Source organism: Amblyraja radiata, chromosome X, assembly GCF_010909765.2.
Source record: "Amblyraja radiata isolate CabotCenter1 chromosome X, sAmbRad1.1.pri, whole genome shotgun sequence".
NCBI lineage: Eukaryota > Metazoa > Chordata > Chondrichthyes > Rajiformes > Rajidae > Amblyraja > Amblyraja radiata.
This window is the reverse complement of record NC_045999.1, coordinates 391,362-417,534: the sequence shown is the minus strand read 5'-3', so window position 1 is coordinate 417,534 and position 26,173 is coordinate 391,362. Positions and strand designations below refer to the sequence as shown.

General features: G+C 44.6%; 2 protein-coding genes and 2 non-coding genes across 5 annotated transcripts in view; 2 read left to right on the top strand and 2 right to left on the bottom strand.

Annotated features, from left to right (window-relative positions):
• mtmr10 (myotubularin related protein 10) overlaps window positions 1–26,173 on the bottom strand; it is a 902,395-nt gene that overhangs the window by 631,673 nt on the left and 244,549 nt on the right. The window lies entirely within an intron of this gene.
• adpgk (ADP dependent glucokinase) lies at window positions 1,586–18,057 on the bottom strand. Of its 2 annotated transcripts, none has more exons than XM_033015131.1 (7): window positions 17,754–18,057; window positions 15,057–15,282; window positions 11,810–11,872; window positions 11,336–11,456; window positions 9,359–9,555; window positions 6,030–6,128; window positions 1,586–5,324 (listed from the first exon to the last, which is right to left on the bottom strand). In XM_033015131.1, exons 1-7 carry the CDS (start codon window positions 17,966–17,968, stop codon window positions 4,767–4,769), a joined length of 1,479 nt encoding a protein of 492 aa, XP_032871022.1. In that variant the 5' UTR covers window positions 17,969–18,057; the 3' UTR covers window positions 1,586–4,766. The 2 variants fall into 2 exon arrangements, with proteins under 2 accessions (XP_032871022.1, XP_032871021.1); XM_033015130.1 differs by having other exon boundaries at window positions 1,586–5,321; window positions 17,754–18,023.
• trnah-gug lies at window positions 23,982–24,053 on the top strand. The gene has a single exon. It is a non-coding gene; the product is annotated as a tRNA-His (tRNA).
• LOC116968370 lies at window positions 25,332–25,549 on the top strand. Its single transcript, XR_004410461.1, has one exon. It is a non-coding gene; the product is annotated as a small nucleolar RNA U3 (small nucleolar RNA).

Genomic DNA, 26,173 nt, shown 5'->3' with positions numbered 1-26,173 from the left:
CCTCTCCAACCCTCCATCTGGTTCTACTTTTCACACCTCACTTTCCGCTTATCAGATTCCACCATTTGTCTTCTCCACTCTGCATCACTATCTTCACCCATTTCTCTCCCTTCTGACTCACCTGGATCCACCTATCACTTGCCAGCTCTTGCTCCACGCATTTCCCTCGACTCTTACTACCAGCTATTACGCCTCTTACCCAGTCTTGAAGGATCCCGATCTGAAACTTTCTCTGTCCATTTCCCTCAAACAAGGAAAGGGATATCACACCAGGGGCCACATGCATGACAAGGGTGTCTGGTATAATGACAGTTTTGTGAACACTACCAAATATAACGCTAAGTGTGTGTACATCCGCTGAGAATATCGGAAAAGTCTATGCATTGTTCTTGTTTTGTATACATTTCTTTATTATTGTGAATAAAGTTTAATTTTGGAAAACAAATTCCCACCAGACAACCTCAGACCCGCTAAATTCCACGAACAGGACTGTTTTTCTGCAAACTTTAACAATGTGGAGTTCAGGACCTCCGTTGCAGTGGATTAAATGAAGAAAAATAACCTGGAGCCAAGCGAGGACAACCACCATTCCGCATATCTAAAAGTCCCACACAGTAAATTAAGTCACTTTGAAATGTTTTTGCTTTTGCACAGGATGAAATGCAACTGCCAATCTGCAGCCAGCACTGTCCTACCTTGCAGCAATCTGATATTGGCTGGGGAAGATTGCCTCTGGGATACTATGCAGAACTAAACTGATCTTTCAGTGGCTGCTGCAGAATATTTTGTATCCATTTGGGAGACGACGAGGTTTAATGTTCACATCACATAAATGATAATATGTCTGACACTGCAGCATTCACTCAGCATTGCACTGGCGTGTTAATCATGTTTGTGTGCCTCAGATGGGATGACATCTTCCAAATAAACTATAGTTATTTATCTAGGTATTCCAATAGTACCTGCTAAATTCACAGCCTTTACCCTCTAAAGAAGGTAACATGCACAGGGACACCTCCCTTGTAGTTTTCCCACATGTTACGCATCACGTTGTCATTCCTTACTGGATCTAAACCCTAACATTGCCTACAGTGAGGCTGTGTGAGCATCACATCAGAAGCACTGCCGAGGTTCCAGATATTGCACAAAGCCTGCACATGATTACAAAAAAAATGCCTTAAAACAATAATTACAGGCTCAGAGTTAGAAAGGTAGGTTTTAGATTCCATTTCAAACATTTGCCATCTGGGGCCTCAGTAATGACTGCAGCTGATATCTGCAGGTTACGAACATAACCTTCAATTTAAAGACTTCAGTAGAGCTTTTAACATTTGGTCGCATCCACTCGAAGGTAATTTGAAGATATAGAAAGGAAGGAAATGTGTGTGCATCGCAGCCACTCTAAGTAGCTCCAGAATGTGAAGCAAAGACTTTAATTAGGACCTGCCCTAAGGGCAGAACACAACAAACACATCCTCACTGATGCAATCAATGCAGTATTGTACAGAAGTAGAGCATGTTTGTATTCATTGCCACTGAATAAATACGGCATTCCATAAATAGAAAATAACTCACCTGCTGCAAGTTTTTTTAGAAAAGCATTTATTCCAATATCTTGCTTTTAAAAAAGTAAAATAGTGACTAGATTGATACAGTACTTAAACCACTGACATTTAACAAAATACCCTCAAATTTATGTTTGACATTGATATTTTACACGAGAAAAAAAGCATACATTTTCCAACAAACTGTCCATGAGGTATCTCCAGACTTCACATAAAAGTAAGAGTAACTGGGGTTAACAAAGATGCAGTCATGTCAAACATTGTTTGGCTAAATTTGTCACAATTTAAAATATAGATGTCATACTAATGTTCCCAATGCCAAGATAAATATTGACCTTGAAATCAAATTGTGCGTCAGACTGACATGAAACCAGATCCCATTTTTTCAATGATGCTGTTTCAAGTCCCTTGTCCTCATTAGGTGCATATCTGCAGAAGATCCCAATCCAAAACATTGTCTTTCTATTCCCTACACCGATGCTGCCTGGCCTACTGAGTTCCTCCAGTGCTTTGTGCTTTGCTAACAATTCCAGCACCTTCATTCCTGGTCTCCTGGTTACACTTTGCTTGGTCAAGATCACAAATAGACAGATAGCAGTCCCCTGCAATGTTAATGCTGAACTTCAGTTCGATCTTGCTCAGCAGATTGTGCAGAGTTGTCTCTGGTGGCAAACTCACCACCAAACACAACTATGGAGTATAAACAATGTGGTAATAGAAATGCTCGGTTTGTCTTGCCTCTCTCGCACAGCATGCAGACTCCCCTGTTGAGTTCCTTCAGCAACTTGTTTTTCACTTGAGATTCCAGCATCTGCAATCACTTGTGCCTCCAGCAATCAGCCTCTGCTGTGTTGGCCATGAGCAGAGTACATAGTTGTACAATATAGATATTATTCTACATATCTAAAACTAATGGACACTTCACTCCAACACAAAACCAATCATATTGCAGAAATCCCATCTTCACTTTGGTTTTTACATGAACACTCCACACTTGGACAGGTTCTTGGTTAGGCAAGGTTAGAGACATGTGGGAAAATGGCACTAGCTTCAATGGGGCATCTTGATTTTCATGGATGGGTTGGGCGAGGGGCCTGTTTTTGTGAAGCACGACTATGACATTCCAGCACTATAGTGCCTTCTGTGGAACAGGTCTCTGCAAAGAGGAGCATAACCAGAAACCACTGATACATTTGCAATGTTTTTGCATATATTGTAGGCAGAAGACACATTTCGAGTCCTCTTTCATCGTAAACTGGTTCCATAAGGCATACTCCAGTCTCAAAGATCCCTGGTATGCAGGACCTGTGAGGGGTTTAGGTTCTAAAGCAAGGCAGTTGACATAACCTCTACCACCAGTTGTGACCTCAATCATCCCCTTCCACCTGAAAACCCAAACAGCACATGCACAACCAAGGAGGATTTGAAATTAAAAAGAAAATAGAAAATAACCCAGAATGTGCCTTAATATAAAAAACAGATTACCGGCTTAAATACCCAGGTTCACCCACCAGTAATAATACAACTAAGTTCCAATCAAACTAAAGAATTAACAGAATTTATGCCCCAGTATGTCACAACATTTGGTTCAATGACATTTGAGAGAAGGCTGTTTCCGAGCAGAGGTGGAAGATTTGAACAGACTCAGTTAGCTGCCTGCTTTAGACTTTGCCCTCACTTAGACGACTCACCCCCAGCGAGAATGAAGGAGAAATATCACATTTCCAACTCATCTTTAAATGCCCGTCTAATTTTCCTACTCGACATTGGGTGGGGATTTCAATGCAAGATATTTCCAACCCTACACACTCCCTCCCACCACCGTACAATCCCAAGTGCAACTGTCCATTCTCTACGTGGCAGCCCCAACACTAGGCTCAGGAAACTACTCAGTATTGCTGCCTCACAAGGCTGTATATTTTGCACCAAGGGCTCTTGAGTGTGTAGTGGAGCCCTCTCAGCATCCTCTCAACCTTCCCAGCCATTGATCCAACTAATGTTGCATCTCTTGTCAGCCAACTCAGCAAAGATTAGGTCATGCACAAGCCTCTAACTACTAGGGGAGTTTTACTTTACAGAACTACATTTTGTTATATCGCGCAAGCCAGAGAGCTAAATCAGAATCATGATCACAAACAGCTCCTTACACCTGCCTTCATGAAAAAGCTGCAAATTAGCACCTAACCTCCCTCCCCTTCAAGCATTCTTTATACACCCAGTCCTCTTGAAATAAATAGGAATATTGGGAGAATGCTATTTCAAAATGTGGCTGTCACTGAATTAATCATTTGATGCAATAGAAAAATCCATTCTGTTTGAAGTTATTAACCCACCGAACTGAACAAAACGCACTAAAGCATAACTGATCAGTATCTAAAGAGAGGTGACAGGTGGGACTAGGGACCAGTGACAGTAAATTGAATGTTTCAAATTGTAAGCCTGGTACCATTCCAAATCCATGCCTTCCCCATTCAGCCTGGGAGAAGGGAGAAAGCAATGTCTGGAAACACGTCTGACACTTACTGCAGCAGAGTCGGTGCCTCTGTTTCTCTTGATTAATAGCAGTAGCAATATTGGTGTAGTAAATAAGTGAGGCAATTACTGTTCACCTGGCCCTCGATAGCAACAATGCAGGAATTCTCCTCCCACCACGGTTTTACAATTCTCACATACTGCATTTTGCGATTGATATTGAATTAGGCAAGCTTTGGTATGTAAATTCCTGCAGACAAGGAATAGATTTTAAACCACAACCTTTTTGCATGTGAAACACTGCCCAGAGGAAATGATCCAAAATATGGAGATGGATAAAAATCCAGTTGCAGTGTGATAATGACCAGTCTGCCACTCTGCATCCTCACATACCCAGACACAGTATTGAATACGTCAACCACAAACATCAAAAAAAAAAGCATACGTATTCCCCTGACAGAAAAGATTTGATATTCAGAATACAGCAAGGTATAAGACATTGTGTAAATAAAAACAGCGTTATTTTGTTTTGTTGGCTTTTACACACCACACCAGGATTAAAAAGAGCAAGCACCTCACACTAATATCTGCCACCCTTTCTCTCTGCTCTAACCCGTGACCATTTATCACAACTGTCCCCAATCAAAGACCCATTCCTACACAGAGTTTGACATTAATACACAGTCAAGTTTGACTCTGTCTTGTTGAACATAGACGCTCAGAATCAAGTCACAGCCGCCCAGAATACAACAGGCCTTCTGCAGAGATGCTATCTCCCAATCCCACAGTCCTGACTGGGTCAATGCAAACCATCACCGGAGTGATGAAAAAGGAGATGTTTTCTCGATGCCATACGCCAACAGGGTTGGTCGGACTCAATGTCATTTTCTTTGCATTCAATGTTTTGTCCATTTGTGACAGAACGAATTGCATGGGGGATTTGAGAACCACTTTAGTGGGATCGATGGTGTCAGTGCCACATGCTTGACTGCCAGCAACTCGTGCACCAGCTGCCACAGACGAGTTTTGGTTGCTCCAGTGACCGTTGATGACCGCTATCATGTGGTAGGTCAGGGTGTGAAAATGAATGCGCGTTAATTCTGACTCCTTGTTCTGATCTGTTTGCCCATACTCTTTAAGGAGCCAGAAGATGATATCACTGACCATTCCAACATCAGGGGCTCCATTCCAAAACTCCTGTGTGCTGTGAGGCCCTGAACCAGCCTGACTGATGAACAAGAGTTCCTGCTCATTCAGGCCAATCGAGTTCACAATAGTAAGAACCTGCTGAGGAAAAGAAGAATGGATCAACTTGGAGATAAACCAACAGAATACCAAATACACTTAGATGATTACAACCCTTGGTAAAGGGGCGGACAGCAAACCAGCTGCCTGTCACACTGCTTCTAAATAAAACAATGGCCCAACTCACACGCCTTTGCATCAACTTGCAGCTGAGAACAGTATGCTAAATAGTATTCAAGACGACATCTTCAGTCCTGGACTCATCACAGAGTCCAAGGGCAGTGACACAATGGCCTGAGGTAAGCGGCATAGACTGACCATGTCAGAGAGTGTGAGTTGGTGCCAGATGTGGGCAGCTCCACAGATGGGTCAGAGAGACACTGGAGGCCTATAGGATGGTCAATCATATCCATAGTTGGGAAGCACGAGAGACTGCACACAATGGTCTCTCATAGATGCCAGTGGTTGACCAGATAAAAGGTAGTTGTGACACTGATTCAACACCATAAACCTGCCTGGATTCAGTAGGGGAACAGGATCCTAACCCTCTCCCCTCATTACCTGTAAGGCAACAAGGAAACAGTTATTGTTCCACTTCTAATCTTCGAGAAATGGAGACCAATTTTACTTTCCCACATTCTGCAAACTCAGCAAAGTTGAGGCATTCCACCTCTGAGGAGCTCAGGGCACCATCGACCTTCTCAGCACACCAGCGACCTTCTCAGCACCTACCCCCAAAATAATTACCTGTTCCACAATCGCGTTCATGTAGTCTGTGTCTGTCATGCTGGCCAACTCCAGGTGCACGGAGATTTCATTGGGGATCTCCGAGATTAACTCAGTAACCTGTGGTTTGGATTAATGGGGGAATGGGAGGAACAAACAGAAGTCATTATGTTCAAAATGAAATGAGTTGCAGTTCAGGGAAGCATAGTCCTGCTATAAGAAACTAAGATATTATACAACAAATTCCAACACTAGCCTTCTAAAAGCAGGGAACTATGCACCCTCAACAAATTATTATTGATTCTTTACCCAACATATGAAAAACCTTTTTTTTCTGCCCAGCATTTCCTTGATGGCATCAGTTCTTGCTAGGCTGGAGTGCAGCTCGCCATTGAAGACCAGGTTGCCTCCACCTCCCACCCCAAGTTGTTAGTTTTCAGTAGTGCAGCCAATCCTACAAGCATCTGATGCCCTAATATAACATATCACTGGACAGAACAACACACTGTGGAGAGCAGTCCAACACCTCCACATAGAAGAGCTGATGCACAAAGAGATTAACTCTGAAGCACATCAGGAAGATCTGCCAGAAAAATATGAAGGAATTACTGGATAATTTTCGTCTTGTGTCTGAAGTGGAAGAGGAGCAAGAATTAGAAATGGAATGGAGTTATTTGAGGTAATTTGCAAAACTCCTTAAACAGCAACTCTTCAGCCCAAGGAGCAGCAGGTAAGTTCCAAATAGTTGTGGAAAGTAGTGCAGCAACAAGCCCAATCCATCCTTTACAGAATTACATTTATATTTAAGTTTGAGAGGCATAGAGAGGATGAACAGCCAGTCCTTTTCCGCCAGAGCGGAAATGTCCAATACTAGAATGTATGACTTTGAAGGTGGGAGGGGAAAAGTTTAAAGTTTACACACACAGAAACGTTAGGTCCTTAGATGCACTGTCAAGGGTGATGGTAAAAGAGGTATGGCAGCTACATTTAAGAGGCATTTAGACAGCCACACAAACAGGCAGGGGATAGTGATACAGACAATGTGCAGGTATATATATGGGATTGGTTTCATTTGACATTCCAGTCAGCATAGTCATGGCAGGCCAAAGGATGTATTCCTGTGCTGTACTATGTTGTATCAATGACAAGTAAGGCTTAAGAACGGTACCGATAAAAATCAGGATAGCTTTCCTGTTCTCCATGTGAGGAGGTTTCTTGTAGCAAAGCTCAGCATCCTTCATGTGATCACATTGGGATCACATGCTTTGAAGAAACCACGGGATCTCAGTGCTACAAACACCTCAGAAACCCTGGAGGTGCTGGTCAGCAGGTTCTGTTTCCTGTGCCTCTTTAAATAGGCAGGAGCCCATGTCCCACTCTCTCTTTAAACTTACCTCAGCTTCATTCCCACCTTCTGTCCAAATTCTCCTAATTCACTGGAAAACTTACAATACATAATGCAAAGTGTATTGGGGCATTAATAGGGGTGAGATCCAATAGACCAGAAGACCTGCCAGTCCAGCACTACCACACGATGTCCTGAAAGCTTCGAGCTGTGTCCATGCCAGAGGAGCTGTGCACATGCCAGAGGAGCTGTGTGCACGCCAGAGGAGCTGTGTGCACGCCAGAGGAGCTGTGCGCTTGCCAGAGGAGCTGTGCGCTTGCCAGAGGAGCTGTGCGCTTGCCAGAGGAGCTGTGCGCTTGCCAGAGGAGCAGAGGAGCTGTGCACGCCAGAGGAGCTGTGCGCATGCCAGAGGAGCTGTGCGCATGCCAGAGGAGCTGTGCGCATGCCAGAGGAGCTGTGCGCATGCCAGAGGAGCTGTGCGCATGCCAGAGGAACTGCGCACGCCAGAGGAGCTGTGCACATGCCAGAGGAGCTGTGTACATGCCAGAGGAGCTGTGCACGCCAGAGGAGCTGTCACTGCAGAGGATAGTGATCGTAGTCGACGCAGCTGCATCTTCTGTGAGTTCAATTGCTTCTTATTGCTAATATATTAAAATAATCTATTTCTTTGTCACCTAACATTCAACATTGTTTGTGACAGTGAAAGAAAGCTTTGTAAATCAAGGCCACATATCCTAAATATGTGATTGCTATTATCGTGAAACTTTGTAATTTGAACATTTATAAATAAAGGGATATTGATAGATCTATAATGGCATCTGTTCAAAAATGAATCAGAAACCAAATTGTCTGTTGATGGAAGGAGAAAGGGCATCTTTGTGACAATTCAACACAGTCCAAGGGTGATAACACCGGGAGTGAATCTAAAGAGAAGCATTGATGCTGACAAAAGGGTTGAAGCCTCCTAGAAAGCAATTAAAGATCACAATATAACAGAGGCAAAAATACTCAGATATTATTGAAAGCTGGAAAAGTCTGTATGTAATAATAGAGAGCTTTTAAATAACATTCAGCATTCAGACAGGAGAGAAGAGGAACAAAGTAAATTGGTGAAGAAAATTAAAGTAACATTTAAAGAAAATAATGCACAAACAATGGAAGAATATTTTGTTCAGACTCCTCACTATGTGACATGTGCAAACTTGTTACATGGATTTATATGGTGGATTATAATCTCTGTTAAATTTGACAACAGTGTGTGTTACTTTACCCCATGTGTAAGAAAAAGACGTACATGTCATTAATAATGTGGCATCCAATATCTTTGACCCTGAGAAGAAAACAACAGATATTTACATGGCAAAGCTGCCTTGCTGATTGTCATGGTGAAGAGTGCACTTTAATTATCGGTAAAAGATGTTAGAACAAACAGGAGCTTGAGGAGTTCAGTGCTTTACGGCAACTCTGCCATTCATCACGATCGTGGCTGGTCATCTACCTCAGCCATTTTCCTGCACGATTCCCTTAAACCCATCGTTCTCTGTACTCAATAACTTCAAAGACCAAGCCGCTAGAGCTCCAGGCTACAGAATTCCAAAGATTCCCCATCCTCTGATTGAAGCGGCACCCTCATTAAAGGGCCTCCTACTTATTCTTGTGATCTCTCGTTCTGGACACCCGAGCTAAGGGAAATATCCTCTGTCAAGCCCTGTCAGCACTTTGTAAATTTCAGCAAAAAACTCCTCTCATTTTTTAGTGTCAAACTCCAGACAATACAGGCCTAATCTACTCAATTTCATCTCATAGAAATTCTGCAGAAGGCATATAATCATTGTGCAATTCCCAAAGCTACCTCCCTCGCTGAATTAAAGGGTGTGAAGACCTTCAGAAAGACTAAGAGAGGTCATTCCATACAATAGAGCGCACACTGCCAGAGCACAGGTGGCTTTGGGGCATTTGAGGACAGTATTCATCAGTGCCTAGTTAGCTCAGGTACTTGTCTTACCTCTTGGAGCCTCCTATCTCGCTCTTCTTCTTCCTGTCCCTCCATCATGTGTAACCCCGACAGAACAATTAGCTCGGGATCAAATTCCTTCACATTTAATACAAGAGTCTCCAGCATTTTCATCTCTGCATTTGATTTATCGTGGGAGAAGATGAAGCGATTAGCGTTGGGTGCGTTGATTTCCCCCCAGTTTTCTCCTGCACAAACAGACAGCATTTAGCTTCATTCTGCACGAATAAAAGACTCTGGCAAAATTAAATAATCCATTGCTACAGTGGAATTGCCATGTATTTTCACCATATAGCTATCATTGACTACAGGGCTTCAAACAAGCAGTGAAGAAAGGGAGAAAAAACACTAGCTCACCTAAAGTAACTTATTTATATAATTAAAACAGATTAGAATCTTTACAAACACTTTAAATTTGTAACATTGCCAGCAAAGTCCCATTGAGAGAGAAGTGGTATCCGGGACAACTGGGAGCTCCCTGTTCTCTCCACAATGTGCCATTACATGTCTAACATGCTTCGTCGAGTTTATTGTTCTACACACAAGCACGGTGAGGTACAGGTACAATCAAAGGGTTGCTTGCAGGAGCATCACAGACACATAGACACAGACTAACCCACAAAAACAAATGATACATACATCCCACATAAAATTCCACTGCAACAAAATAAATATATAAGTAACATCTTAGCTTTGAGCATCTCCTGACCACATTCACATCACTGTTTCATTGAACATGGAACAGTACAGCATGGGAATGGGCCATTTGGCCCACAATGTTTGTGTCGAACATAATGCCTAGCTGAACTGATCTTATCAGCCTGCACGTGATCCATATCTCTCTATTCCCTGCACTTCCATGTGCGTAACTAAAAGTGTCTTAAGCGCCACTATTGTGCCTCCACCACCACCCCAAGCAATGCATTCCAGGCCCACAATTTTATTTTAAACCTGTCCCACACATCTCCATTAAACTTTCCCCCTCTCACCCTCTAGTTGGACATTTCCACCCTGGGGAAAAAGATTCTGACCATCCACCCTATCTGTGCCTCTCATCATTCTACTCAGTCTCCCATCAACCTGTGATGCTGAGAGAAAACAATCCAAGTCCAGCCAACCTCTCCCTGTCACTGAAACCCTCTAATCCAGGCAGCATTCTGGTAAACCTCTGCTGCATCTTCTCTAAAGCTTCCACATCTTTCCTGTAATGGAGTGACCAGAACAGAATGCAATACTCCAAATGTCCAAGAGAGCTGCATTGTGACTTCCTGACTCTTATATTCAACGCCCCGAGCAATGAAGGCAAGCATACCATATGCCTTCTTTATCTGAAGATGCATTTCGACCTGAAATACCATCTATTCCTTTTCGCCAGAGATGTTGTCTGACCCACTGAGTTATTTCAGCTTTTTGTGTCTGTCTTCTTTATCACCCTATCTACTTGTATTGCCACTTTTAGTGAGCTAAGAACTTGTACTCCAAGATCCCTGTGCACATTAATGCTGTTAAGGGTCTTGCTATGAACTGTATGCTCTCTTCTGACATTCAACCTCCCCAAGTGCAACACTTACTCTGGTTAAACTATGTCTGCCATTTCTGCAGCTGACCTATATCCCACTGTTACTATATCCCATTGCTACTAGTCCAATGTTGGTGTCCATCAGCAAACAAACATATATACAATGTTGTGACTTTGCCATGCATAAACCCTTACCGTGCTTCACGTGACCACACTTCAAAGATATTTAATTGTTTCAAAATTGCTTTGGTACGTTCTGCAAGAACTAACATCACAACCCAACCAATCATACCCTCAACCAACATCAATGTCTATTCTGGCAAGGCCACTGGATGGGTAACCCTGTCGCATTCCTCACGCCAGGATTCATGGACTAATTGAAGCATCAGTTGCAATCAGGTTGATGTTAACAGCAACACAACGAGAAAGATTTCTCACTCAGCACTCACCAGCATGGTATTCCAGAATGAGATGGAACTCATCCTTGTCCTGCAGAGATTCCGGTGGAATAATAATCTGATCGTCCAAGAGTTCATGAAGCTTGGGACCCACAGGCCCACACAGTAGTACCTGCAGCCAAAACATGCCAAATTATTCCTTCCAAAAGCAGAACAAACAGACGAGGCACGGCTGCAGCTGCAGCGCACCCAAGCAATGTTGCAGAGATCATAGGAGGCCCTCACTGGTATTTAGTCTCCTGATGCTGGACTCTTAGGAGTTACTAGACTAATGAAGCAGGGAGATCTCAGCAGCCCTGCTGATGTCAGCGATGCGAGTTAAACCCACAAAGAGCTGTGGCAAGCATTTATAAACCACCCCACCCCAGGCCTGACCCACACCCTGCACAGGCACTCAATCCCCCGGCAACGTGTAAACTGTGAGCGTGGTTCTCCAGCCATAGAATGTAGAAATAGTGGACTAACCGACAGGTTCCCAGATGAGCCCAGCTTCTGACCAATAAGAGCAGCATTTCCACCGACAAAGTGCTGCAAGAACAAAAGAAGAATCAAGTTAGGAATAGCTTCAAATCAGCAGCAGAGCAAATCCCATACCCTAGACACACAAAATGCTGCAGTAACTCAGCGGGATAGGCAGCATCTCTGGATAGAAGGAATGGATAACGTTTCGAGTCGAGACCCTTCTTCTTCTATTCTATCATTTTGAGTCTATCTTTGGTGTAAACCAGCATCTGCAGTTCCTTCCTACATGTATTCCATACCCTTCCCATTCAGGCATAGTTTAATGCGTTCATCCCAACAATAAAAAGGAATAATTAGATAAAACTAATATAGAGTGATCAATTGATTTAGCTTCTCAAACTGCCTCCAATGACAATGACTTAACTGCAGGACGTCAACTTTAGTGTTCGGTGATATGAAGAGCTTACTCCAGATGCACCATAAATGTGAAAGGAGACGTTTCCATATTGAAAACAAAATGAGGATGAAAGCTGTTCTGAAGCTTAGCCACTCTTTTCAAATCAAGCAACCTGTCGGGTCGGGACCTTTCTTGAGAATGTCTGAAGGTTCCGATCTGAAACATCACGTGCCCATGTCATCCAGTGATGCTGCCTGACCCGCTAAGTGGGTCCAGCACTTTGTTTTTGTTTTTTAATTTACCAGCATGTGCAGTTCTTTGTCTCCACGTTTATCACAACAAGCCTGACTTTACTTTAAGGTGCTCCACAGCATGGGTTGAGATCCAGTCTCCAGTCTAAAATTCACACGAGATCCCACACAGAGTGTGGCCAGAGCACATTTAACAAGCCCAATGTTATCGGATTTGTTTAAAAGCTTCAAGGGACCAAACCCAGGCAGCACCTTTGGAATGTCCAATAAGGGAGATTAGTATAACTGCATTCAGTTAGTACACAAGTATCAGACTACAGTCTGAGTACTGTGCACCATTCTGGTCTATTTTCCATCATTCTAATTGTCCCCCCCAAGGAAGTCGGAAAAGGTGGAAAATGCGCAAATAAAATAGGATTATGCTAAAAATGAAAAAGGTGTCCAGATTTTGGTGGGTTATACATACAAATGCTGGATTGTGACCACATATTGACAGGGTCCTGAAACATTTGCAAAAGCCTTCTTTGTAAGAGCTGGCTCTGTTACTGAAAGCATTTTACGACGTGGCTTTTGGCAGCTTGCCCAGCCAGCTTTCTATACACTATGGCTGGCTGCTGATTTGCAAAGTACAATGCACCTCATTTTAAATCACACACCATTTCCCTGGAGACTGATCAACCGTGGTTTGCACTACACTGGTGGACTGTGTAGTTCGTACCACAGCCTTGTTCAGGTCTGGGCCCAGGGTTGCAGAACACTGGCTGTGAAAGGTAACCTGCTTATCTAATCTGAGACGCAATACAATTCTCAGCAATCAGTAACCCATTCCTCTGGCATATGCATTTTTTGCAATTTATTAAAGTATTTAAACAGTACAAGTTTGCACATGTATCACTTATGCCAATATGAATTTTGAAACCTTAAAACCAAACAATGCCTTAATTCACTGCCAAAATGTTTGTGGCCTAGGAGGCCATTTGGTCCACCATGTGTGTTATGTTCAAAAGAATCGCTATCATCTTGCAGCACTGGTCCACAATTCTGTACACACCTGGGCTCTTCGAGTGCTCCTCACATACTATTAACCCATGGAGACATCTTCTCCGTCTACAACTGTTCCTGCAGAATGTTCCAAGTTCCTATCACCACTTCTATGCCTTCCACCAGTTACTCTGCCCCCTGGTTTTTAACCACTCTGCTTAAAAATAAGTCCTTCCGATTTACTCTAGCTATTCAATATTTACTCACGTGTTACACACCAATTAAGACTTTCCTCAGCCTTCACTATTCTAAAGAAAGCAATCATAGTGAAACCAATCTTTCCTGATAGCTTTAACCTTACAGTCCTCGCAAAACCCTTGTAAATCTCTTCAACCTTTCCACACTTTTCTTGAAATGAAGTGCAATGCACAAGTCCTGGTCTAACTAGTGTTATTTACAGTTCCAGCTAAACTCCAATGCTGTGATATTCTATGCTACAGCTAACAAGGAAAGCATTCAAGAAGCATTTTCATCACCTTCATGATCTGTCCTGCTACCTTAAGGGGTATATACACTGAATCTCCTGTTCCTCCACACCGCTCACTACTCTCCCATTTACTGCACAGTGCCTTGCCTCATTTCATCTCCCCATATGCAACACACCAATCCAGATTCAATTCCATTTGCCAATTTTTTGTTCAATTCATAAGTTTATAAATTCAGAAGTCATAGGAGCAGAATTAGGCCATTCGGCCCATCAAGTTTATTCCACCATTCAATTCTGGCTGACCTATCTGTCCCTCTCAATCCCATTTTCCTGCCTTCTCCCCATAAGCTTTGACTTTGTCTAATGCTTTCCACATCATTGACTGAGCAATCAGAGTTGCAACAAGCCCTGCCTTCCTTTCCACCAGTTCTGCATCTCCTGACCCAAGCCACCAGTGCAGCTGCACGGAAAGTCTACTTTGCCTTCAAATTAACAGCCGTATATATGTCAACTTGGCTCCTCGAAGCGTCACACTCCTTTCAGAGTGAAAGGTTTCAAAGAGGTAAAGCTTCATGTAAAGTCGGAACGGCAACACCCACTTGAACGCAGCATCAATGGTGCTGAGGCAGCTCCAGATGTGACATCGGTCAAAGGAAACTTTAAACCATTTTGGTCTGATGGGTGAAAAGCACTGTCAAAATTAACTTGCACAATGACGAGCCGGGAATTCCCTTGAGGTCTTGGCCAATAATTTACCTCGACAAAAGTATGACTTCTGTTTCCCCATTAGACAGTAGGAAATAACATCACCCACACGTCCCTGTACTGAAGACTAATTCATTGCTGTTAGGCATGTCAATATATCCTCATGCCATGGAGATGTTATGAAAGCAAACTCTGTCAGTTCAACAGCTGCCCTCACACTGCCTCCTCATCAAACGCATCCTATCCCTGGACCTGAAGAAACTAGCACCTTCAGAATATTTATTTCTTCCTATAAACTACAAACTTGGTGCAGTTTCATAAACCTCTTATTCATCTCCTTTCCCCCACTGCTTTCTCCAGTCTGGGTGTTGCCCTTGTATTTAACATTGTCCCTTCACCCAATGGTTGCTCAAAAAAAAAAAGTTGCACCTTAGCTCCTGGGTACTGCGATGCAGCAGCAGCAATGTTCTGAAACAGTTCCTTGTCAGCGAAGAATCGTTCAGCTGCAACTCCTTTCTCCATGAAATAGGAGAAAGTTTCCCTCAGATCTTCTTGCGACTGCAGTGTGTCATGATCCTCTTGTGTCCCAGGGACCAAGCCCAGAGCTTCTAAAAGTCCGACGCCGCACACCACCACATCCACACAGGCATTTACCCTGTCCGAGAGGAAGAAGCAGTCAGCACCACCACTCTACAGCACCCCAACTCACCACGAGTGACCTGAGCCACCCTTGCAGCTCTTACTGTCTAATGTGGGTCACACGCATGCAACTTCCATAGTTTCAGTTTTTATAGAATCATAGATATGAATAACACAGAACTAGGCCCTTATAGCCCACCTCGTCCATGCCAACTGTGATGCCTTTCCCATTTGCCTGTATTAGGCCCTCATCCCACTATTCTTTTCCTATCAAAGTACCTGCCCACATGCCTTTTAAACATTGTAGTACAGGTAGTACCGTGTTGCATTTATTCTGACATTAACATAGTATCTCACAATCCCTTAAATGTCTACGCAGCATATATTAAATGAACCAAATGTAAGTATGTCAACTTCAAGGAAATCTATTTGACTCATTGGCGAGTGAGTTTATAATTCTCTTTGAACCGTGGGTCTAAACCCTGGTGATAACATCCAGCGTCACTGGCTCAATCCAGTTATCAGGAACATGCTGACAACTGCAATAGCAGCCACAAAATGTTAAAGACCTTACCTGGTGATAAGAATCCGAGCTTGGTAATAGTGCAGGAGCAACACTCCACCCTCGCTGTGTTCCAGCTAGCACCCTCCAACTCTCCACCCCAAACCTCCATCATCACTTCCTAATAAAAACCTAACTTGAAAGAGTCGGCCATTCAGGCCCTCGTGCCTGCCCCATCATTCAGCCCAACTCAACTTTTATCTCAGTGTCACACTCCTGCACTAACCCCATATCCTGCTGTTCCCTACATATGTAAAACCTTTATTGATCTCCATCTTGAATACAAATTCACTGACACTTGCATCCAGTGCCCATGATCTGGTCACATCTACACTGGAGAGATCAAACGCTGACTGGTTAACCACTCGACAGAACACCTCCATTCAGTCCACAAGTTAGACACTAAGCTTCCTGCTGCTTGGCAACCAGTCCTTCCTGTTTGTATAGTCATCCATCTGTAACAATAATTCTCTCCATAGGTGCTGCCTGATCAGTTGGGTATGTACAGATTCATCTTTCATTTCAGACTTCCAACACGATTTACTTAAAGCACCTGCACTGAAAGTCATGTGCATAGGACAACGTTGGTCCCTATTCTATTCGGCATACACCTGTTCTCTCCACCCTGCTGTCTGCAACTTCATACACAGTTCTAGGAGTGGCACCATCCAAAGATGTCAGCTGTCACTCTTGCCATAATTCTGCCTGAATTGCTGAGCGTTTCCAGCATATTCTGTTTACATTCCTGGTATTACCCAAGGTCGTCTCAAATGTACTTGGTGACCACCTGACAGCCTCCTTGGGTAATGGATTCCAATGACTCTTCATGTTCAGGTTGAAGAAGTTTCTGCTCGTCCGTGTCCTAAACAATCAACCGCTTATTCTGAGAATGAGACCCATGGTTTGCAACACCCCAGCCATGAAAGCGGCCATCCCTGTATGGACCCTGTCAAACCTCAGAAGGATTTGGTACTCTTCAATTGATTAACTTGCATTCCATTGTCAACAAAATGTAGGTCCATTCTGCCCAAACTCTCCACCCACAAAATCCCACCGCACCAGGGAACTTTCTCCAATCACTGACCTGACTGTCCATCCCTTGTTCCCTTTGCCCACTCTTATTACCCCCATTCCACACTACCCATATTTCCCCAATACATCTCTCCTACCCCAACCTCTGTCCCTCCAACACCCACCTCCGCATTATCCCACTGTCCCCATTACCCCCTCTATACATTAACCCACTCTCCTTTACCACACCACCCTCTCACTCATTCCTCACTCCTCTCTGAACCCTTCTCACCCGCCCCCTGCCTCCATCCCACCCCTCTACCCATCCCACCCCTCCCCTCTCTCTACTCATCCCACCCCTCCCCACCCCTCTCTCTACCCATCCCACCCCTCCCCACCCCTCTCTCTACCATCCCACCCCTCCCACCCCTCCTCTCCCCACCCCCCCATCCCTACCCCCCACCCACCCACCCACCCATCCCCCCCCACCCCTCTCTCTACCCATCCACCCCCCCTCACCCCCCCCCTCCCACCCCCCCCCACCACCCCCTCCACCCCCCCTCTACCGTCCCACCCCCCCACCCCCCTATCCCCCCCTCTCTCTAAGCCCACCCATCCCACCTCTCCTACCCACCCATCCCATCCTACCCACCCCACCCCACCCCTCTCCACCATCCTCCGTCCCACCCACCCCTTCCCTCATCCCTCCCCACCTCCCTCTACTCCCCACCCCCTCCCTTCCCTCCCTGCCCCCTTCCTCTACCCCTCCCCACCTCCCTCTACTCCCCACCCTTCCCTCCCTGCCCCCTTCCTCTACCCCTCCCCACCTCCCTCTACTCCCCACCCCCTCCCTTCCCTCCCTGCCCCCTTCCTCTACCCCTCCCCACCCCGGCTGGGCCCGGCCCGCCACTCACCCCACGGCCACCCTGGTCCAGCCCACATTGGGCGGTCTGATCATGGAATCCCAGGCCTCGGCCAGTAGCTGTTCCAGCGGCTGTTCAGCGGAGCTGCGGCCCAGACTCTGTGAGAGGAACCGTGTGAGGATTTGTGGAGCTTCCAGGCGGCAGGTGGGATGCAGGAAGAACAGACCGACGGACAGCAGCACCACACCGGCAGCGACGCGCCACATCCTGCAGGCCGGCGGCGGCCAAGCGGATGCGGAAGCTGGGCCGTCACACCCGGAAGCGCCGTTCCCGCGCAGGCGCGCCTCCGCAGCCGTCGCCCATCCCCATGGCAACGGGGCCTAGGACAGCGGCCGCCGCCTCATCTCCACGCTGTGAGCCCGGAGCCCGAACAGTGACCGCACACACTTCCTTGTGGATTACACAGACCTGGGGGCGGCCCAACAAATGCTTCAGCTACAAATACACAGAATGCTGGAATAACTCAGTCAAAACAAGGAACTGCAGATGCTTCAGCAAAGCTGCCAGGCCGAGGAGAGCCTGAATTCAAGCTGTTGTTATGTAATGAATAATTCACTGGGTGTGAGTCAACATTCCTCTAATTGTACAGGTGGTACCGAAACCCCAAACACACCTGATACATTACAGTAGACAGTATTACAATAACACCAGCACTGATCAGAATGGAATTCTGCAACATTACATGCGTTTTTCATTGACAATCTGTAATTAATTCACACAAAGATCTGCAGAATGTTTATGCCCATTGCATTCCTGGTTACATTTTTGTTAAGACCCAGAAAACCTTACAGAAATAACGAAGAACTAGACGTCCAGCATGAAACAGGACCTCGAAGAAATAAGTGATAACTGAGATATGAATGGAGCAGGAACACAATCTGCAGCCAAGGTTTTGATTTTGAATGGACGGGATGTCTTTGCAAATATAGATTCTGCATGGTTCCCACGAGTTTCAGGTAGCAAGTGTGACCCCATTATTAAAGAACAGGAGGTAAAAGGATCCAGAAACCAGTTTTAATCTCATATCAGCAGTAGGGAACATTCCAACTTTTTTCATTAAGGATTGAACAAACTTCAAAACAGATTTATTGAAGTGAAAACATATTTACACAAGTCTTAGAAAAATTATTTGACTAATCTGTCAAAAATGTTTTGAGCAGTAGTAACTAGCAGAATAGATAAAGGCAACCCAGCCGATGTGTATTTGGAATTTTAGAAGGCTTTTGATAAGATGTCATAAAAAAAAAAGATTTTTTAAAATTAGAATATATATTGGGAATAATATACTCACCGAGACTGAAGATTGGTTATTGGTTAGAAAACAATAGGAATATATTAGAAAAAAAAATACAAAGTGCTGGAGTAACTCAATGGGTCAGGCTACATTTCTGGAGAACATGGATAGGTGACATTTCGATATGAATACATTGGTCATTTTCAGATTGGGAGATTGTGATTGATCTTTTTCCCCCCAAATATAATTTATTCATAATATAAACAGTAAATACAATTGAGACATGCCAATCTCTATGTTCACGTTAACACTAACTAATCTGATGAGGCAGATTACCTAATTTGTGTTTTGGGGACACGATAATATCCATAGTATCAGCACAAGAAACTGTAGATGCTTGAGTAAAACACAAAATGCTGTTGGAACTCATGTGTCAGGCAGCAGGTGTGGAGGTAAATGAACAAATGATGTTTTGGGTCGAGATCCTTCTTCAGACTTCAGAGATTGAAATTTGCTGGTGTTTAGAAGGACTTGGGCGTTTGTTTCTATATATGAATTGCTGAAAACTAATATAAAAGTTCAGCAGGAAGCTATAGATGCAAATAGTATGTGTGGGAAGGAACTGCAGTTGCTGGTTTAAACCGAAGATAGAGACAAAATGCTGGAGTAACTCAGCTGGACAGGCAGCATCTCTGGAGAGAAGGAATGGGTGACTCTTCAGACTGGGTCTCGACCCGAAACGTCACCGATTCCTTCTCTCCAGGGATGCTGCCTGTCCTACTGAGTTACTCCAGCATTTTGTCTCTATCTTCGATGCAAAAAGTATGTTGGCCTTAAATGCAACAGGATTTGAGGAGAGACACATGCTACAATTACAATGTGCACCCACTCCCCCCTCCCTCCCTCACCACTGGATCCTTGACTTTCTGACTCACAGCCCTCAATCAGTGAGGATAGGCAACAATAACTCCCCCCCCCCCCCCCCCCCCCCCATTAACTCAACACTGGTGCCCTGCAAGGATTCTCAGTCCCCTACTATACTCCTTATACACTCACGACTGTATGGCTAAACTCCATGTTCTACCTCCATCTACAAGTTTGCAGACGACACCACTGGAAGTAGAAACATGGTGCTAGGACAATAACCTCTTCCTCAATGTTCAAGAAGGAACTGCAGATGCTGGCAAATCGAAGGTAGACAAAAATGCTGGAGAAACTCAGCGGGTGCGGCAGCATCTATGGAGCGAAGGAAATAGGCAACGTTTCGGGCCGAAACCCTTCTTCAGACCGGTCTTCCTCAATGTCAGCAATATGGAGCTAGTTATTGATTCTACCAGCAATAATATAATAAAAATGCTGGAAGCAACCAGGCAGCGTCTATCAAAAGAGTCAAAGGCTCCTCATCAGAACTCGAAAAGCAAGAAAACTATTTAGTTTCAAGTTGTAGAAAAAATGAGAGAGGGCATGGAACTGACAAAAAAATCTCTTAAAGGGTGAGGCCAGAAGTTGCCATGGTGACATGCTGTTTAAAAAGGCATCAGGTTGATGGATTAATGAGAGCAGTTAGAGAGAAAACAAACAAAGAGATGTGAAATCTGTAAAATGTGGTCTTAGCTGTTGTGGAGACTGAAACGAAAAGGTGAATGTTGGAAATGGTCAGCAACCAGGCAGTGTCTGTGTACAGGGAAACCTGAGGTAATGTTGCAGTAGATCATCTGCAGCAGGCTTGGTCGGATCTGACACAGACAGAGACAACAACCTGAAATTGTTGATTACAGAATTGAGTGCTGGGAACTACAATGTGAGATTGGTCTCACGTCAACTTACTGTCACTGCTGCAGACTAAACAACGTGCTCCTCAAAATGTTTGGTTTTAGTTGTGAAAATAGATTGTGAACACAAAATACCACATGTAGATTGTAGAACGTACAAGTGAATCACTGCTTCACTGGGAGGACCTGATGAGAGGGAAGGGACAAAGTGTTGAAACTCCTGCAGTTGCACGAGAAACCTGTTTGAGGAGGGAAGTAGAGTGATTGCAATATTCTGCGTAGGTCTGAGCTCCCTATGTACCTGCAATAGAGAGAGTGCAACAAATATTCACCAGATTGATTCGTGGGGTGAGGGTTTTGTTGTATGAGGGCAGATTAAGTCTGGGCTTTTACAGGCTCTGAGCACAGCTTGATGAAACCACATACAGTGCCGGCCATCTGGATATTTTTTCTTCACTTTCTCTTGAGACCTGTATATCACACTCTTAGGGATACCATACATTTTGAATGAAATGGAAGAAGGTTTGGATGACAGCCTCAATGCAGTTGCTGGGTATTCTCTCCAAAATGATAACATTTGTGCTTTCAATAAAACTTCCCAAATTTTCTTTGCTCGCTGTTTAATTCTATTCCAAGAAAGCTGCTGAGTTTATAAATAATTAATTTTGCTTTTCAGATGAACAGAAATAGTTTCTGACAGATGGAGATCAGAGCCAAAGACAACAGATTCTTGGCAAAAGAACCCAGCTAGGAAATGGGCAGAGAGTGCTCGGCCCAGGAAGTTGTTACCTGGAACTGGGAGATGCACACACTGTGGTTTTTGGAAATTTAAAATTAATCTGAAAAGACACAGCAACTCAGGGAGCATCTGTGGAGGAGAAGAATTAACAGTGTAACAGGATGACCTTTTTTCGTAATAGGCCATATCAATAATAATAATAATAATAATAATATCTTTTATTGTCATTGCACGTCAGTGCAACGAGATTTAGTGTGCAGCTCCACTGATGTACAAGAAAGGTAAATAAATACAATACATAAATAAGCAAGCTGAATTGATTGACGTGACCATCTGAGGGAGACTGTCCAAAGGGGGTGGGTGGGGGGGGGCACTCATTTGGGCCGGTTCAGAGCCGCTATAGCTCTTGGGATAAAACTGTTCCTGAGTCTGGAGGTTCGGGCGTAGAAGGCCTTGTAATGTCTGCCGGAGGGAAGTAGTTGAAACAGACCATGACAGGGGTGTGATGAGTCCTTATGGATGCTGAGGGCCTTCCTGAGGCACCGCGTGTGGTAGATGCCCTCCAAGGCTGGTAGCTCTATCCCGATGATCCGCTGCGCTCTGTTGACGACGCGCTGAAGAGCTCTCCTCTCCGTCTCCTCTCTGACATAAACTGGAAAATCTGGCGATCTACACAAAAATCTGGAGTAACTCAACGGGTCAGGCAGCAAAGGAATAGATGACGTTTGCAGTTCCTTCCTACACATTAGGTCTGGTGATCCGATAGGTCCTGTGGGAGTTCTGTGCTTGGATGGCAGACAAGATGCTGTTCCTCAAGCTTACATTAAAGCAATGTAGGAGCTAAAATAAATCTTTGGGCGTGGGACAGACATTAAAGTAACAGGCAATTTTTAGCTCATGGTCACCCTTGAACAGTGGTGTCCTGCAAACCAATCATCCAATGTTCCCTTGGTTTCTCCAATACAGAGGAGATGACATCATAAGCATCTAATTCAATACCTTCAATTGGAAACGTTCTTCCAGACCAACACCTTTACCATGTCACTCAGGCAGTGATCAGCATGGGGCACCCTGAGGGACAAGGACTTGATGGATCTTGTGACGTGTTTCTCTGAGCAGACTGCCCAGTTTGTCCGCTGAAATGCCTCCAGCAGGCCTCACCACCAAACACCAAGACCTAATTTGGCTGGCGGTGAGAGCTGTCCTTCTCGTAAGATCCTTCCTGTGCTGTCAGAGTCTGACTACCACTACCCTTGCGATGGCTGCTACAGCGAGGAGATAGTTGGCAAAATGTGAAGCCTCTCCACCTCCACCCTGACAAAATATTTTTATAGTCATAAAAGACAGGATGCTGGATTCTTGATCAGCCTGAAATGTCAGCTGTGCAATCCTCCACAGATGCTGAATACCCGTTGAGTGTGAATTTGTGAAGCTGGTCTGGAGAATGAAGCAAGGTCCATGTCATGGTTCATCCTGAAGAGCTCCCTAACAGGACTCTCTGATTTACGAGCAGTTCCCAGGGACACAATCCTGCACAATGGGCAGGGTCAGAACATAGCACAGGAATAGGCTCTTCTGCCCATAAAGTCTGCACTAAGCATGATGCCCAGATAAATTAGCCTCCTTCGCCAGCACATGATCCGTAACCCTCCATTCCCTGCATATCCATGTGCTCATCCAGATGCATCTTAAATGCCATTATTGTAGATCCCTCATCACCATACCTGGAATAGTGTTCCAGGCACTCACCACTGTCTGTGTGAAATACTTGCCCCACACATCTCCTTTATACACATGACCTTCTCACCTTAAAGCTTTGCCCTCTAGTCTTTGATATTTCCACCAGGTAAAAAGATTCTGTCTAACCTCTATATGTCTCTCGAAATTGTATATCCTTCTACCAGGTTCTCCCTTCAACCTCTTGTATTCCAGACAAAACTATCCAAATGTCCAATTTCTCCTTACAGCCAATACTCGCTAATCCAGGCACGATTCTGATAAACCCTCCTCATCCTTCCTGTAATGGGGCGACCAGAACCAAAGATCCTATAGGATCTTTGACCAGAACTGCCCACAATACTGCAAAAGTGTCCGAACCATCGTTCTACAAAGCTTCAACGTGGCTTCCTGCCTTATACTCAATGCCCCCTCCAGAGCAGAACTTGCACTCAGAGCTGTGAAAGAGGGAATTATTGTTGGAGACGGAAGAGCAAATCAGGGAGTTCTGAAAGGAAGCAGCATCTTCAGAATGCTGAATGGGTTGTGGAACAAGGATTAATGGGCGATGGGAAGAGAACCATTGAAGTTGTCAATTATTTTACAACAATGCGCATGCGCCTCGTGTGATATGCTGGGAGTTGTAGTCTGATTTACTGCGCAGAATCGCCGGGTCCTCGGATGCGACGTCATTACATAAACAGTATTCGGCGTCTTGAGGCGTCACTCGGCGGAGGACGCCAGCTCCTGAGTAGCTCGCCGTGATCGTATAGTGGTTAGTACTCTGCGTTGTGGCCGCAGCAACCTCGGTTCGAATCCGAGTCACGGCATTGCGGTGAAGCAATGGCACGGCATTGGGAGCTTACCTTTTTTTTAATGGAATTATATTTAAATTAAATCAAAGGGAGGACAATTTCAATTTACATTTTAAATGAAACTAGGGATTTGAGAAGAAATGCCTGTGATGTGGTTATATTATGTTTTTCAGAGCAGAGGCTACTCGGCCCCTCGACTCTGCTCTGTCATGGTAATATCATACCTTAAATAGTTAACTAATAGTTAACTAAATAGTTAAATAGTCTTAAATAGTTAACTGATTTTTCAAATAGTGAACCCAATTTAGAGTTTTCTCAACAGAGGAAACAGTCTCTCCCTGACAAAACGTTTCTATAGAGATATTAAAAACTGGATACTGGATTCTTGACCAGCACGAAATGTCACTGTCTATTCCTCCACAGATGCTGACTGACCGACAGAGTTTTTCCAGAACTTTGTTTAAGAAAGAACTGAAGAAGGGTCTCGACCCGAAACGTCACCTATTGCCTTCGCCCCATAGATGCTGCCTCACCCGCGGAGTTTCCCAGCATTTTTGTCCACCCCAGAACTTTGTTTGTTGCTCATGTTATTTTATATATTTCAGGGGGGGGGGATTGGTCTAATGTGGTTGTTTAAACTATATGTGAGAATGTACTCCTGCAGACATCTCCTTACTCCTTATAAGATCATCTTTCGCTTGACGTTCAGCTTTCTGCATCCCATGCCTGACCTGATCCTCAGGTAGGTGACAGGAAGGCGAGAAGATGCAGTGGTCAGAGAAGAACGACGTGATGCTGGTGGAACTGACTGAGAATGGACAACACATCTCCTGGGTCACCACCAGGTGTCGCTGTCGCGCTGGTGTATTACCAGCTGCAGCCAGCAGGTGTCTCCCTGAGCATTCCCTGCCCATGGGTTCAGGCGGCTGGAAGTTTGAGGGAGTTTGGGAAAGTTTGGGGAAGTTCAGGGAAGTTGGGGAAGCGCATGTTCTGCTTCTCTGACTGTTGCAGAGATTGTGTCGGGTATTCACCGCAATAGTGGCGGATCAAACGGCGGGCCAATGGCTGGAGCCTGGTTGTTAATTTATGCACATTCCATGCCTGCTGGGTGGTAATAATAATAATGTTACTTTTGCTTTATAGGAAGTCTAGGAAGGTCGGGAAGGGATCGCTACACATTATCTGCAATGTTTTCGATGAGTTTAGTGAACAATCGATGAAAAGGTCATTACTCAGAGTGACTTAAAAGTGTGTTGCTGTAAATGGAGAGAGGTGCAGAGACAGTGCAATGTTAAGGCTATACTTTTAAGGATCATTTCTATAGTCTGTGACTAGAGAAATCGTGTACTAAAGAGTAAGGTCTCACCAACCATGATGAGGAGCTGCAGCGTTTCCTCCTGAGCGCGAAGCGGTTTACCAGCTTTGTTTTATACAAGTGCTGGTGGGCATTGATGACCGTTCCCTGTCCTCATTTGGGGGATTGTGGAGGGAGGAAACGCAGTCTGAGTGGTTGGTTTATTTTACTAAATAACAACAGATAAAAATGCTGGAGGCAGAATCTATGCAGCGAAGGAAATAGGCAACGTTTTGGGTCGAAACCCTTCTTCAGACAAGTCGCCAGCATTGCAGTTTCGTTTTTTAAACTAGTTCTATAGTTAATTTATAGATTGCGTGACAATCTATTGGGCAAACCGTAATGTACAGCAAGAGATATTTGAAGACATTTTGTCTCAATTGCCAAGCACTTGCTGAGAAGGAAGTAAAACTAGACTATATCTGGAGGATTAATGGGAGGTTTTAAGCCGAGGGGAAACCTCAAAGACATTGATATTTCACACTGGTCAAGTCCAGTTGCCCACGTCATGAGAATGCTGAAGCTTAGCAGCTGCGCTGAGAACATAAATGAACAAGGAGCAGCAGCCACAGACCCTCATGGCCTTCAGTTTCCTCGTCCTTTCAAAACTTACCTACTCCTCTAGAAACATAGAAACATAGAAATTAGGTGCAGGAGTAGGCCATTCGGCCCTTCGAGCCTGCACCGCCATTCAATATGATCATGGCTGATCATCCAACTCAGTATCCCGTACCTGCCTTCTCTCCATACCCTCTGATCCCCTTAGCCACAAGGGCCACAT

Coding starts and splice junctions, on each gene's coding strand:
- adpgk (XM_033015131.1), bottom strand. CDS start 17,968: ATGTGGCGCGTCGCTGCCGGTGTGGTGCTGCTGTCCGTCGGTCTGTTC. Junction 15,283..17,753: donor TGGACCAGGGTGGCCGTGGG/GTGAGTGGCGGG, acceptor CCTCTCGGACAG/GGTAAATGCCTGTGTGGATG. Junction 5,325..6,029: donor TGAACGCGATTGTGGAACAG/GTAATTATTTTG, acceptor TCTTTTCCTCAG/CAGGTTCTTACTATTGTGAA.